This window comes from Epargyreus clarus, unplaced genomic scaffold, assembly GCF_041222505.1.
Source record: "Epargyreus clarus isolate Ecla_fem2 unplaced genomic scaffold, WU_Ecla_fem_2.2 ptg000034l, whole genome shotgun sequence".
In the NCBI taxonomy this organism is placed as follows: domain Eukaryota; kingdom Metazoa; phylum Arthropoda; class Insecta; order Lepidoptera; family Hesperiidae; genus Epargyreus; species Epargyreus clarus.
Window position 1 is genome coordinate 10512588 of NW_027332239.1, and position 15927 is coordinate 10528514.

At 34.8% G+C, this 15927-nt stretch overlaps 2 protein-coding genes across 2 annotated transcripts; one reads left to right on the top strand and one right to left on the bottom strand.

The window, feature by feature from the left end:
- Positions 1 to 295: 295 nt before the first annotated feature.
- Ppt1 (Palmitoyl-protein thioesterase 1) lies at positions 296 to 7603 on the top strand. Its single transcript, XM_073091314.1, has 5 exons — positions 296 to 491; positions 2405 to 2642; positions 3135 to 3299; positions 5838 to 6114; positions 6672 to 7603. Exons 1-5 carry the CDS (start codon positions 410 to 412, stop codon positions 6801 to 6803), a joined length of 894 nt encoding a protein of 297 aa, XP_072947415.1. The 5' UTR covers positions 296 to 409; the 3' UTR covers positions 6804 to 7603.
- Positions 7604 to 7986: 383 nt separating this feature from the next.
- Positions 7987 to 12888, bottom strand: LOC140756039 (uncharacterized). The gene is made up of 6 exons (XM_073091435.1): positions 12709 to 12888; positions 12146 to 12311; positions 11487 to 11599; positions 10904 to 10996; positions 10537 to 10667; positions 7987 to 8510 (listed from the first exon to the last, which is right to left on the bottom strand). The coding sequence occupies exons 1-6, from the start codon at positions 12811 to 12813 to the stop codon at positions 8309 to 8311; spliced, it is 810 nt and encodes a 269-aa protein (XP_072947536.1). The 5' UTR covers positions 12814 to 12888; the 3' UTR covers positions 7987 to 8308.
- Between the last annotated feature and the right edge of the window lie 3039 nt (positions 12889 to 15927).

Below are 15927 nucleotides of genomic sequence, written 5' to 3' on the forward strand. Positions count from 1 at the left end.
TGTCACTGTCAATATAAATGTCAATATCATTTGTCATAACGTAATGAAATTGTCAAAACCGTCAAAATGGCATACAAACATATACAAACAAGACAGGAAGGAAAACAAAACTATAACTACTTTGATTGCTTATAGTGCTTGTTCGATAAGTATATACCAAGCGTAATTGAATTGCGAGGCACAGCGCGCCATTGCCGTATCAGTTTCCATACAATAGAAGTATATTTACGCCAGTACAGGACAGACGAATAAGGAGGTCTTACATAGTGTTTGCACTGTAATATAAAAATACTTAAAAAAATAAAGATAGACTTCACATTTTACTATCATTACTAAGTAAACTATAAAGTTTAAATATTTTCTTAAATTAACGACATTTATTGTGATTTTAGTAAGTGGCATAGAAAATATGAAGTCGTTGTGGATACTCTTATTTCTGTTCAAATTTTGTGCGGCAACTCCAACGCCTATAGTCTTGTGGCATGGGATGGGTGAGTGTTATATTTTTACTATGAATATCATCCTATATTAATACTATCTCTCGCCCGCGACTCCGTCATGGGTCTTATTTCTAAAAACCACTAAGCACATTAATTTTTTATTTTCCCACAAATTTAACGCGTTATAACATGAGTGATACGATCTTGGGGAGCATGGTCAAAGGATTTAGAAAACTATGGTGTTGTGGAGGAAACGTCCCTGAATTTGAGTCATTTTGTAATATGTTGTTCTTTAATATATCGAGGGGTGAAAGGCTATTTGCTTTAAGCGACATTTTGGCCGATATTGAGTTATATACATATTCGGAATCAGCAAATTTTTCTGCGTCGAATGAGCCCGGTTTCGTTAAAATCCAAGCATTTTTTTGGCGCTTAAAAGGGCCCTATTTTAGGGAAGTTTAGCAATATAGTAGTATTTAACCGACGTTAAATACGTATTTTTTTTTAAGTAGGACATTTGAACTGAACAATAATATAAAGATCCGAGATATAAACCAATTTTCCATTTGCAAATAAATAACTCAATAACGCTTAAAGCATTTTTCATATTCCTATTTTTTATTGAGATGTAACATAAAGCGTTTTGACTTCCACCGTTTACACGGTGTGATGTCGCTTATATTATTTTTCCTTTACCTAAATATGACATGGAATGTCGGTTAAGTTCTTTCGGCTGCATCTATTTTTTACTCAGTGTGGTACTTTAACCAAATAGTCATTTTGATTTAGATATTTTTCAATGTCGTTTGAACAGTGTTATCCTATTTTTTTTAAAGCGCAGGGTTTATCAGAAACTGTATATTGCCGTGATTCATTTGAACAAAATGTTTCAATCAAAAACATAACTATTATTATACAAAATTGGTGACTATTATTATACCAAAAATAATTCTGTTACTGATGTTCTGTTGTTTATGTTTCTTAGATTATTCATTATAAGCTCCTAATATTTTCAGTGATTACTACAGATCTAGTTTGCACTTTCAACAGCCACTGATCATATTATCAGTAAAACATGTGACATCATACATTACTTTTTCACTATTACATGTCATATAAGTATTTTAGCCTGCACGTCATTTTAATCTCAATTGGCTGTTGTGATAAATAGCTTCCTCCTATTTATGTTGGACTTCATGACATAAGGCGTTTTGGCTTGCTCTATAAATGTATTACAGAGTCGCTTAAATGGTTTCACCAGTCACTGATTGTGGTCTAAGAAGTCACTTAAGGCATTTTTCCTTACTCTGGAAAATAGGTATTTCAGGACAATTTACATTAAGCGACAATTATCTTTGTAATTTAAAGGCCAATTCATTACGTACTAACATCAATAACTTGATAATTTTAAATTAATTTCAATGTAGTTTATTTCATTCAAATAGCTTTAGTAGTTTTTTTGTTATGATTTTTTTTCGAAAATTTTCAACTTTAAATGGCTCTCCTGTAAAGTTGCCAAAATGTCGCTTAAAGCAAATAGCCTTTCACCCGTCGATATGTTACATTACTTTTGGATAAAATCTTGTTAACACCCACTCAATAACCCTAATATTTAATTTCTTTGGGGTGGATGTGATTTTTTTTTGATTCATAATATAGGAGAAGCAGACAAGCATGCAGTCCAACTGATTGTAAGTGGCTACTGCTGCCCATACATCTGTAATCAACCCCAGATAGGATTAGACTCCTACATGAGGTTGGCTACAAACGTGCTGCTACCCCTAAGAACTAAGCTGGAAAGCCTCTGAAATGACTCAATTACCACATCCGTCAAACACAGCAGCACTTAACACTGCTGTTATGAGGCAGAAATAGCCGGAGTCGAACCACAAAAGGTTCTACCTTTAAGATTAGAATGTTATGTGTGCATATGTAAGATATCTTATATAATTTGTATATTTTAGGTGATACATGTTGTGTATCATTCAGCCTGGGTTACTTCAAGCAGTACTTGGAGAGATCAATACCTGGTGTGTACGTGACATCACTCAGAATTGGTAACTCGGCTATCGAAGACTTTGAGAATGGCTACTTCATGCACCCAAACAAACAGATTGATTATGTGTGTGATAAACTGGCGTTAGACCCAAAACTGCATAATGGATTTAATGCTATTGGTTTCTCACAAGGGAGTCAGTTTTTGTGAGTTCCTATTTAATTATTTGAATGTAATATGACTAGGAGATTTATTTTGTACATATTTATTTTGTAAATGTGCTGCATGGTGCTGATGTGACGGTGATTCAAATTTAAATATGACATTTTAAGTCCTATATTATGTATAATAATTGAGATTTTATTTTCAGTACTTATGTATAAATAAATATTATTTTTTATTAAATTTATGTCATGATAAATGGAACAAAAGTAAGTAATTATGTGGAAGGTAATTCAGCCTCAAATAATTACTATATATTTACATTTATGGCACAAGAAAAATAAATACAATGTTAAAATCTCAAATTTTACTGTAAAAATGGCTCACTTTATAGGGTGTCATTCCCTTGGGGTGCTGTTTTCAACTACTTTTTGAGGTACAACATTTCTTGAAAATACATTTGTGTTTGTGCCTTTTGGCTTTGACATATTTTTTAGTTTGTGTGTGGATAAATTAATTATAAATTCTTATTTTAGACGAGCTGTAGTTCAGCGGTGTGGTAATCGAGTGGGACCAGTGAAGAATCTGATATCTTTGGGTGGACAGCATCAGGGTGTGTATGGGCTGCCCAACTGTGGAGCCCTACAGCATGAGACTTGTGACTATGTCCGCAAACTCCTCAACTACGCGGCTTATTACAGGTAACAAAATATCTTGAGATTTTTTTATATACCTACCCATAGATATAGGATGTCAAAGATACACAATGTCAGTTTAAACGCATTACCAATAGCTTTCGTATGCAAATTATCAAATTAATAAAATACTATAGATGATTATTCATTAATATTATGAAACAAGTATTATGAAATATAAATTAATACGACAACTTCTTGGTAACTATAACACGTTTTTCCTCAAAATGTTTGTTACATATTACCGATGATTTAATAGGAGTCCATTCTGGCCGATTTATTATTCTTATCCACTTTTACGTACCTCACTTGATCGACGTGGTATCCTTGAAAAATATACCTAGGTGATACAAATATTATTCGAGTTATAATAACGTAAAAATCCAGAATATGGAAATTGCGGTACAATACGTCAACAAAGTTTACTACTTATCTATGGTCTATATACCTACCTATTATGCGAATTACGCCATAATACAGAAGTACTTTGGCTATTGACTAAAATAAGAAGTGAGTATATGAGTAGAATACGGAAACAAATATAAATCAAGAGATGCCTATACTTAGTAAAAAAGTTTTTTAAAACACATTTTTCAGTAACTATTTTGTATTTCGTGCTTTCTGATGCAAACTTTTTAAACTTATATCATGTGGATTGTGGGTGCATAAAAATAATTGGTTCGCCAGAATGTCGACCTGAATCTAATTAATTCAATAATCATACAATATCATCCAAAGCAAACATTTATGTAAAATTTCAGCTACATCAACTGCTGGTTCGAAATTCAGTTACAAGATTTGACCTTTACATACAGACTAACAAAGCAAATTACCTTTTATTTAATTTGTAATAAAATAGCCAAGTTTAAAATTGTATTCAGTACGCCGATATCTCAGTATCAGAGTAAAGGTTATCAATTTCTACACAAGTAAATGTGTAATGTTATAATAGGTTACTTTTAATTAGTTCAGAGAACTTGTACCTAATGTTACTAAATTAAGAAGCCTTACTCTGCGCAAATATTTTAAATGTTTACACGTAAATCGGTAAAAAATTACGAATAATTAGCCAAGTGCGATTCGAACTGGCGCACGGAGGGTTCCGTGCCACCAAAATTTCATTAATATTTAGACATAGAAGTTAATGCCATGGAACTTTAGTAGATAGAATTTGTTAAATAACATTACATAACATAACATAACATTACATAGCATAACATTACATTGGTCCTGTAGTCCCGGGACTAGAATAGGCTACGGTATCCCTGCCTGTCGTAAGAGGCGATTAAAAGGGAGCTTCCGGGGTGGCGGGCGGCAAGAGTGGGAAAATAGCAAAACATAACATAAATTAATAATTAATGACTGGCATAAGGCAGTCGAGATATATGAAAGTAAGCTTGTATGATATGAAGATTAAATTGCACAAAGCAATACATTATTGTAGAAACATATTTCCGTATTGACAGGCTTAAGATAATCGTTTAAATTGTAGAGAGAGGCGTCCGTCATGTTGCGTCACTGTTACACTAACAAGAAGTTGGATTAAAATGTAATATGTAAGTAATGCGTAATACTTTACAAGGCATTCACGGATATGCTTATAAATCCATAATGACCTTGAGGTCGTTAATTCAAATAACAACAGGTATAACAAATTCCTACTAAGGTTCAATAGATAAAGCGAAAAACGCCAAAAAATATCGGTTTCTTGTATTGCGACCCCCATTTAATTCGAAGACTTTTTTATCTTTAGTAAGTATTTGTTATAGCGTCCACCATTATACATATTCTGTGATCATTTTAAGTGCCTATCTATTACGATTCCAGAGATAGAGCTCTGTGACAGACGGACAGATAGCGGAGGCTTAACAGGGTTCCGTTTTTACCCATTGGGTACAGAACCCTAGAAATACCTACGTTGAACTATATTGTGATTTTTAATAGATAGTCCCATGTGTCTACAGCAGAACATATATTTTTCCCATAATAAGGACTAAGCCTTAATCCGTGTCGCTGGCCAAGTGTAGCTTGGCCAAATATTTCTAGGCTTGTTTCTAGCTTTGTTGTTTAGCTTAGATTCTTTTAGGCTTAGTAAGAGACGTAACATTATCTGAATGTAGATTGGAAATTATTTAAATAACATTTCCTCACGATGTTTTCCTTCGTCATTTATAAAAGGCCTTAAAGTGTTTACCTGTAGTAAATGTGAATTAGATACTGGTATGTGTTATATGCCAACATTTCCGTTCTCTTATATATCGCCTACATTTAAAAAGTATTGTGTTAAAAAGTTGTACATAATATAAAATCTCTGTGATTAAAAAAAGTTTTCTAAGCTTAAAACAGTTGTTTAAAGATATCGTATTATCTCTGCAAGTAGCTTTTAAAATCAAACACAGCAGCGCAAAACACTTTTGTTATAAAATAGAAACAGGTATGTCGGGGCGCCTTTAGAGTCGAACCACAAAAAATTCCACCACCTTCAAATATAATTGAAGATATAACGATTACGTGCATTCTGATCAAGTATCTTCCTTATTGCAGTTGGGTGCAAAAATCCCTCGTCCAAGCTACGTACTGGCACGACCCACTCGACGAAGAGACATATAAAACACGCAGCGAGTTCCTAGCGGATATCAACAATGAAATGCGTATAAACAAAACATATGTGGACAATCTGAATAGTTTGGAACACTTCGTGTTGGTCAAATTCGATAATGACACCATAGTGCAGCCGAAAGAGACCGAATGGTTCGGTTTCTACGCTCCCGGTCAAGCGAACAAGATTATCACGTTGCAAGAATCCGATCTTTATGTTCAGGTATGTATTGTAATAGCTTAGTAGCCAGTTTTTTATTAGATATATAAGAGCAGGCGATGAGCATACTGTTCACCTGATGGTAAGTGGCTACTGCCCATGGCCATCTGTAATCAACCCCAAATAAGATCGGATTCCTACCTGAGGTCGGCTGCCGCTGTCCTTGGGGACTAAACTGGATTTCCTCGGAAGTATGGTGACCTTTTGGTGCCGCCGGTGTCGAACCACAGAGGATTCTACCACCGTTAAAATCTAGACAAGCCAACATCAAACAATATTACATGCCATTAACTCCTTACTATCCCACTTCTGGGCACTTAAATTGGGATTTAGGCCATAGCCCACCACGCTGGCCATGTGTAAACTGCCAGACATTTGAGAACATTCTTTTACAGAATTCTCAGGTATGAAGGCTTCTCGCAATGTTTTACTTCACCAGTATAGCACGTAATAATTAATTTCAAATTCCTATATAACTTAAAAATCAGAGGTGCGTGCACAGTACACACTTTCAAATATAAAGAAGACATGTTATATAAGTGTCAAATTATTATTTTCAGGATCGATTAGGGCTGAAATGGATGAACGAAGCCGGCAAGCTAGTATTTCTGTCAACTCCTGGTCAGCACCTGAGCTTTTCAGAAGAATGGTTTCAGAGGAACATAATTAAACCTTATCTAATTAACCATTAATTAACTTTGCTTTCATTACAGACTGATATACTTATTAACGATTTCATTTGTGTTATCATACTCATTAACGAATAGAATGTATGTATGCAATAATTTAAGATGAGATTACAATTTTGAGTATAGACTAGGACATTTTCTTGAGATTTTTTTTAAGATTCAAATTGCAAATGAGCACTCATTCGGTCTGATTAGTGATCATTATTGACATTTGTAACTAACTTCATATAGAAAAGGGGTCTAATCTGAAGTTGCCACTCCTGAGGATTAAGGCGTTTGCGTTTTATGTAAATTAAACGTTTATTTATTTAATATACTAATAGTGACGCGGCGTTTTAAAAAATTACATGACATACATATAACTGAATTTTTGTACCTTCAATGGAATGACATGCCATCTGTCGAAAATTTGTCGTGCTGACTGCGAAACCTTTTGCTAAAGATCACATGACCAAATGCAAAGTTTACGATCCTATAAAGGACATATAGACAAACATTCATTTTTTTGTATATATATTTTTTTTATTCTGCATGCTGTATTAACCATAGCGATGGTAGAGTTGTAACGCGACACATTGCAACCAAACATTACAAATCAATCGCCTCCTTTAAAGCTAGATGTTTTGTTACAAGTTAATGCCCTAGTCTAAACTCACCTTTATAGGTATAATTAAATATTTATGATCTGCTATGTGATATTTAAGAATAATATGATTTAATCAATGCTTTAATCAAAATGGAATTCTCATCATGTGGAGGCTAATAAATGTTCATTTATTACAAATAAAACTATTTTATACCCACGGTTTTTATTATTTCTTCAAAACCAATATACAACAAAATAAATTATAATAAAGCTAAAACGACAAGGGTATCTTACAATACAGTAATTTATCTATAAATGAATGCATGTGGCTTATGTAAGTTTATAGAATTACATCAGAGCATTTTATAGATAGATTTTTATAGATTTTTTAGATCTGATGAAAATATAGACATTTTTTATTGTTTTTTTACGTCCCTTGGTTCTCAAGAGGCGACTGCGTACAGATGTCTTGAAAGGTCAGCAGGAAACCATTGAATTTAGTAGGCACAGGACAGGTTATGGTGTTGCAAATTAGGAAGCCTATCTATGTCTGATGGATGGAAGACTTCTTACTGGTGTTAAACCAGACAACTCTTGCTTATTTCCTTATCATAATCTAGAACACAGCTACTTTATATCACCGTTATTTGCTGAAATATGTGTAGCAGTTGTACCATTAGTGGAACCCTTAACGCCCGTTATAATAATCAATCTATTTAATGTTTTACCTAAAGATCGACTTATTTTTTTTTTGTCTTAGTACTTTGAAATTGTCAATTTCTATCTTTTGTCGGTAAAAATTGCATAGATTGATTTTTAATGACAGACATACCTAACTTTGTACCTTGCTTAGGAAGGCAAATTTATACATTGACATCCACAAGTAGGTACATAAACAATTATATCTATCTTTAGGTACTTTTTAACCCAAAATGTCCTCCAATTCACTCAGTTGTTGCTTTATCTCCTTGTCAGAGTCAATCTGGGGTCTTGCGTTTACGTAGACACGAATGCATCGGTTGTATTCGGAACTCCGTTTTATGAACGGTGCGTTTGCTCCGCGCAGCTTATGTAGTGGGAATTTCGTCAAACACTTCAGCATGCAACGCTCTGCCAGTTTGTAGCTATAAGAAAAAAATACCTCGTGTAATATGGATAAAAAAAATGAACATAAGAATATAACCAACTTCTATGTCACTACAAAGTAAAAAATAATTGAAATAAATGTTGGTTTAGTACTACATGTTTTTGAAATCGGCGCTCAATATATTGTTGGATAACCGCGTGTCTAATATTAGCGCCGACTATTACCTAACCGCGAAGAAAACATCGTGAAGAAACGTACGTAAAAACAGTTAAAAGACGCGAAGTTTACGAAACTGCATATGGTCAACGTTCAATCGACTATACCCTAAATAATTGTTCTAGGAATGAAATTCGCGCCCAGCAATGATGATGTCCACGATGATTAATGTCATCAAATAGTGGAATAGCATCACTTGCTATTTTTTAGATTTGGTAAAAATCCAATAGTAACATTATAAATGAACCAAATTTAATTTAAGTTTTAACAAACAATGTCATGACCTTTGGGTTTGTTATCTAAACGAAACGCAACTTTGCGATGTGATAATAGTAATTTATTTGTCCTGTTCATTGACCTTTAAATTACAAGCTAATATATAGCTCAATGTTTGTAATGTAATAAATATGATTATGTTAATTTAAGAATCCATTGAGCGTACACGTCACAATATTCAGCCTTAAATAGAAATAGAATACAAAATTCTACCTATGGTTGGTTTTGTGCCCTGTAAGCCATAGATGCGTTTCGTGTACTGGCACTAAATTTAAGTATATAAGGATATTTGCTTTACAAAGCTCTTTAAATTATAATACAACCACTTTCCACTACTGTTACTTTGGTGCCTATACATGAAGAAGACTGCGACACTGTTGACGCGGTCATCGAAATGTGAAGAGCTCTAGCACTTTCCAAATATTGAAAACATTTGCTTACACCTGTTTTCGAGCGTATACATAATATAAAATAAACAGTGTAATCTCTGTAACTGAATGTTTTTGGCCAATATGCACAATTATATGTATGTAGGTATGTATTTTATATCAAGAACACTTTTTGTCATATTTTTTCTTTATTACAACAGCTAAGTTTTTGTGTTCTATCTATATTTTTAACAATCTTCGTCGGCGGTAATGCAAGTGTTTGCTTGTTCACTCGTGTTGATTTTGCCACATGATTGGCAAATATACCTAACCCACATTTCCTAACCTAACATACAAAGCTCTTTAGTATTCAAGTCTAGGTGTACTTCAGATGAGTATCTTGCGTTATCATGGTCACGACCATGAGTCTAGGATATATATCCTAGACTCATGGTATATACCTACATAAGTGATAGTAAATCTAATTAAGCGATAAGCAAATACTGATTTCTTTTAAATAATCTATATCTACACCTGCTAGGTATGTCTTAGATTTATTTATTTTTATGTTCGTGTCGATTTTTAAATAGGCATCAATTGATAGAAATGACTATTAAACGTAGTAATGAACTTGTAATATTTTTGAAAAATGTAAATAAATAGCACTCAGCCAATGGACAAAATGAAGTGAATAAGAATTTTGAAGAATTCTCTTTCCTATGGGTATCGTTAAGGGTAAATAAGGAATTAGCGTGTATTTTTTAAATCAAACATCTTCTGCAATACATAGCCATGTGCGTTTACTCCGGTTATATCTTTTTTTTAACACGCTTTTATTAGCTTGGGTTGTACGTTTGTATGTATGTAATTATGTATGTACGTAACAGTAACGGAATCTTTGAGCCCGATTTCTATCCACTTTGAACGTTCAGTTTAATTCAAAATTTTGAAGAATTTACTGTTCCTTAATTGATTCCTAGATTGAAAATTATTTTCTACTTTTTAGTTGATTTTATCATAAAAGCGTGTTTTTTAGTTTTTTGAACTATATTTATTTTCTAAGGCAGATTAATTTCTAAGGGTGGAAACACACGAGCGACAGTGAGTTACTACAGCAACAGTCGTTGATGAAAAGGCGCCGACAATCGGCGGTTGTCTTTACAAGGCTTGATGGACTAATGGATGGTTAAAAAAGAAACATACTCGTAAGGGTTGATGCAGTCCATACGTATAACCTTGTAGCCTTGGCTCTGCGCTAATGCCTGGGACTTCTCCACCAGCATCGTGGCCAAGCCTTGCCTACGGTAATCAGGCAACACCGTCAACATGTTTATCTGAAATAATATATTGATTTTTGAGATTTTAAGTATTGAAGAGGTCTACGTTATAGAGGCGAATGAAGTATTAATGAAAATCATTATAATATGATTGTGAAGGTGGTAGAATTAAATTAAGTAGGTACAAATTTTAGATAACAACGTGTCAATGTCCGACCTTACGCAGATACCCTTGCACTGACTACACCTAAGTGTCTATTTATCTACATCCAAATGTTATTTAGTGTTAATACCTGAAAGATTTTGGGTTCCTTAAACATGCTCCAAAGATTCGGGGTTTCTTGTAACTTAGCGGTGAAATACAAAAAATCTTTTGTGTTCGGATCCTGTTGAATAAAATGCTTCAATTTATTATTAAGTATGTTTATGGGTGCTAGCTACCTTACATATGAGGCGATCTTCTCAGTTCTCAGAGTTGGTCAACGCATCTGTGATCAGATTCTATACGGAGTATAGACTACTCTATATGGAGTCAAGGTGGTAGAACCCTTTGTGGTTCGACTCCGGCGGCACCACCGCCACACCTATTTCTACCTTATAACAGCAGTGTTAGGCGCTGCTGTGTTCCGGTTTGAAGGGTATGGTAAGGGTGACAGACTTTTCCGAGGCGTTCCAGCTTAGTCCTCAGGGGTAGCGGCGCATCTGTGGCCGACCTCAGGTAGGAATATCGCATCCTATCTGGGGTTGATTACAGATGTCCATGGGCGGCAGTAGCCACTTACCATCAGGTGGGCTGCAAGCTTGTTTCTTACTTCAATCTTTCAAAAAATATATAGATAAAATTAACTGTTGTAAAATAGTTTAAAAATTACTCACTTGTCTATAAAAGGCATAGTTACGGAGATTTTTTGGGTCAACTGGACTTGAGGCGAAATTAACACATAGGCCAGCGATTGTGCCATCACGTGTCTTTGCAAATAACGAATTGCCTGGAAATATATATAATCCATTGATATGTTATAAATTTTGGTCAGTGTGCAAAAGTCAGATAATACATTTTTATTTTTTGGATGGCAACGGGGTGTTAGTCTGAAGCTAAATCCACGTTTGTGGGGCCACAACTCTTGTCAATCGGCCGCCATCTTGAAAAAGAGTTTTCACGCTCTACCAGGGAAACTATTTATCGCACAGAAAATTTGTAAGAACAATTGTGGTACCAAATTGAATTATCTACATGTCTACAACTTTGGTTCTATGACTTTTTGTCGTAAAACCCAGAATAAAGTTAATAACAATTATTATTAAAATTTGGGAACAAATTTATAACTTATTTCTTGTCATTTTACCGAGAAATAACATATCCTCTCCGTGGATAGGATATGCCGGATTTCTACCGGCTGAAACCCTATGGCGTTCCTCTGGACGCCCTTTGTCGGGGCCACGGTACGCTAATAGCACTTGTCCGTAGAAAGGGACATGTACCCAGCAGTGGGGCATAATGGGATTGATGCTGATGATGATAATAAAATACCAACCTTGTTTGAGCAAAGTTCCGAGGTATTCGTCCAAGGCTCTGTCGTCGTGGACGTTCATCCGGCGGTCGCAGACCAGAGCATGCTCTGTTAGGAAGTACTCCTTGATAATGTCTATTGCCAGCGCATGCTTGTCTTTGTGGACAGGCACTACTGATACTTTGACTAACTGCAAATTTATATAGCTTTTATGTGAATATGACGATGTGAGACTAACCGCAAAAAGGCCCTAAGTAAGCGTCCTAACTTATGTCGATTATGGGGGTGTTATTAACCTGAGGATTAAGGATTTGATTATGACCACCACAATTTAGTATCTCTATTCCACCACACCCTTCAGAATACAGCAGCACTTAACGGTGTTAACGGTGACGTTGTAAGGTGGATAAGCATGGCGTTGGTTGGTACTGCCATCGTCAAACCACAAAGGGCTCTATTACTATCACTTCACGTCATTGTTCTGTGTGAAGTAGAATTTAATATAGGTGACACACACTACACTGGACACTAAACATCGGATACACTATGGGATCATTTGCTACATTCATTACACATAATTATGGTACCTTTTCTTGTTGAATTAAATCCTTTAAACCGAAAATACTATGACATTCTCTTAAAACCACTTTGTTGGAAGTCAACCGCAACAGTTTAGTTAAATTAAATACCATTTTGAAAGTAAAACTACGAATTTAAAACTACTTTCTGATTTTGTCAATTAAGTTGTCATATTCAAAGTCAAAAGTAGGCAAAAAGACAAATCAAAATAATTACGGAACACCGAAAGAGTTTGAGGATTACAAAATATTTAAAATTAAACTTAAAAAAGGTTTTGAAATAAATAAAGAAAAGTTTTATTCAGTATATTTACTGTGGTCCACCTGATCCTAAGTGGCAATTGCCGCTCATGGCCTTAGGCATCTATAATCAACCCTAGATAGTATTAGATTACTACCTGAGTAAGTCCTTGGTGCGTTGCTACCCCTGAAGACTAAATTGGAATCTCGTAGCTCTGTTTCTTAACCCTTTAAATCTGAGCTGCAACGATAAATTAAATTAATTTTGAACGTAAAAGTGTTATTAAAATAACCTTGTAGTAACATATTCGTGATTAAAACTGAACATAACCAAAATGTTATTTAATAACGCCAATATATCATTATGTTTTGGTGTTAATTTATAGGTATTTTGGGATTATTTGCTTGCATTGCATTTTAATTAGAAACACTATTATATCACGTTATGTAATATCATTCATTAATCCGAATGTAGGTACTTGATAATTATAATTACTCAATCAACATAAATCTCATTCATCATGTTTTAATGCGCTGGTAACATGTGGATGTTTTTAGTTATTTCTTTAGGTAAGTTGTTCTTTCTAGTTTTTTTTTATAATATAAGAGTAGCAGACGAGCATGCAGTCCACCTGATGGTAAGTGGTTACTGCCGCCCATGGACATCTGTAATCAATCCCAGATAGGATTAGATAGACCTGAGGTCGGTCACAGATGCGCCGCTACACCGGAGAACGAAGCTGGAAGGCCTCGGAAAATTATGTCTCCCTTACCACACCCCTCGAAACGGAACGCAGCAGCACCTCACACTGCTGTTATTAGGCAGAAATAGGTGTGGCGGCGGCGCCACCGGAGCCGAACCATAAAGAGTTCTACCACTTTCAAAGGTTTCTAGTATTTTTAAGTAACAGACGAGCTTGCAGTCTGTCTGATAATAAGTGGTTATTGTATCTCATAGATTTTGTAACTAACTCCACGTAGAAGGTTCACCTGAGGTCAAGTGCAGGTGTGTTTGTAATCCTGAGCATTAAGACGGACATACTGACATTTTTAGAAACATATCCAGTGGTTATGTAAATTTAATTGCAGTGTCTATATTTCTTGTAATACCTATATGTGTCAAAAATAGATGTTATAAATTGTGGAAAGTAATAATTTAAACCGAAGAATACAATTTAACCGGTTGATATTAAGTTTAGATTTGATTCGCTCAAGTTATTTTATACATACAGGTATTTTATACATATATGCAAGTACCTATAAATCTTCCGAGACCTTATAGTCATACAATCTTTTAGGTATTATACACATATTGAAATGCGACGATATGAATTCAATGGAAAAACAATACGATTCAGATAAAGAAGACCATAATCAGTATAAAGAGGTAGATAAATCAGAAGAATCAGAAATAACTACAACTGAGGAACAGACTACCATAAGTACATCACCAAATGCGCAGAGACGGTACTGGCTAGTGACGTCAAAGTTCGATGTACCAGCAGCTCACGAAATACCCTCAGATAAAGATGAGAACGACAAGGACGCGCACCTAAAAAACAAAATTACAACATTAGTCCAACAAACAATTCATGATACTGAGAGAAAATTACGATTTGTTCAAAAACTAAAAGAAAGACATAGTGATGAAGCACCATATAAGGTTGGCTTCATTTTAAGTCTGGTTAAAAAGTCTAAGGATGTTATAAATGAACTGTTTAACGTTGCAGTGAAACACAGAGATGATTGGAAGGCTCTAGAGCAGTTAAAAATGTTCGAATTTATGGTACACACAAATGTTGATACGACTAATTTAGTGAGACAAATGGTCGAAATACATATTATGCATGTCAACTCTACTAATATGGGACAACATAGAAGGAACCGTGTAGTTTTACTTAAATAATGTTTAATAATAATAACTGTAGTATCTATATGTATAATTAAAAATTTATGGACCTAAAATTAAATTAAATCTTATACTACCTATAACCTAACCTAAACCTAACAACAAATGATAATATTAAGTATTAAATGATTGTAAATTTGAAAATATTTAATTAACACCTTTTTTGAAGGCGTTTAACTTTCTGAAAGTGCCCACGTAAGACAGAACTGTACCCTTACCATGAGATTTTACGTTTCGACAAATATGACTGTTTTGGTATTTGTTTACGTATTGGCCCATACGATATCCTAGTTTTGACACAATCCGCTAGGGGCGCTGATTGGAAATTGTATGGACAAATACGTAAACAAATACCAAAACAATCATATTTGTCAAAACGTATAAACTCATGGTAGGGGTACTGGTCGGTTAGGATTTTGGTGACATTGTTTCGGACTGGCAGAAGACCATCATCACTTAACATCAGATGGAACGGAAACACGAGCAGGAAAGGTGACCATTGAACACCTGATGATATGTGGCTAATGCCACCTATGGATCATCATCATCATCATCATCAACCCATTACTGGCCTACTGATGGGCACGAGTCTCCTCTCATAATGAGAAGGATTAGGCCATAGTCCACCGCGCTGGCCAAGTGCGTATTGGTAGACTTCACATACATTTGAATTTTTTTTTATAAGTCTCTTATATATGCAGGTTTCCTTACGATGTTTTCCTTCACCGTTTAGCAAGTGATAATTAATTTCTAATACGCACATAACTTTAAAAAATCAAAGGTGCGTTGAACCTGGGATTTGAACCTCGGACCCCTTCATCGAGAGGCCGAGTTTCTTAACCACTAGGCTATCACTGCCACCCATGGATACCTGTAATCAACTCTAAATAAGATTAGAATGCTATCTAAGATCGGTCACAGATGCGTTGCTACAACTAAGGACTAAGTTAGAACGCCTCGGAAAGTATTTCTACCTTTCCACTCCGTTCAAACAGAATCACAGCAGCGCTTAACACTGTTGTTATTCAGCAGTATCAGTGTGGCGGTGATGTCTCAAGAATCTAAACAACAGCATACAA

What these genes read in the sequence shown, in the direction of transcription:
- LOC140756039 (XM_073091435.1), bottom strand. Translation starts at nt 12,813, where the DNA reads ATGGTATTTAATTTAACTAAACTGTTGCGGTTGACTTCCAACAAAGTG. An exon ending in CGGAACTTTGCTCAAACAAG is followed by an intron (nt 11,600 to 12,145) that starts GTTGGTATTTTA and finishes ATATATTTCCAG; the next exon opens with GCAATTCGTTATTTGCAAAG. An exon ending in GACTGCATCAACCCTTACGA is followed by an intron (nt 8,511 to 10,536) that starts GTATGTTTCTTT and finishes TTTTTCTTATAG; the next exon opens with CTACAAACTGGCAGAGCGTT.
- Ppt1 (XM_073091314.1), top strand. Translation starts at nt 410, where the DNA reads ATGAAGTCGTTGTGGATACTCTTATTTCTGTTCAAATTTTGTGCGGCA. An exon ending in TCACAAGGGAGTCAGTTTTT is followed by an intron (nt 2,643 to 3,134) that starts GTGAGTTCCTAT and finishes TTCTTATTTTAG; the next exon opens with ACGAGCTGTAGTTCAGCGGT. An exon ending in AATCCGATCTTTATGTTCAG is followed by an intron (nt 6,115 to 6,671) that starts GTATGTATTGTA and finishes TATTATTTTCAG; the next exon opens with GATCGATTAGGGCTGAAATG.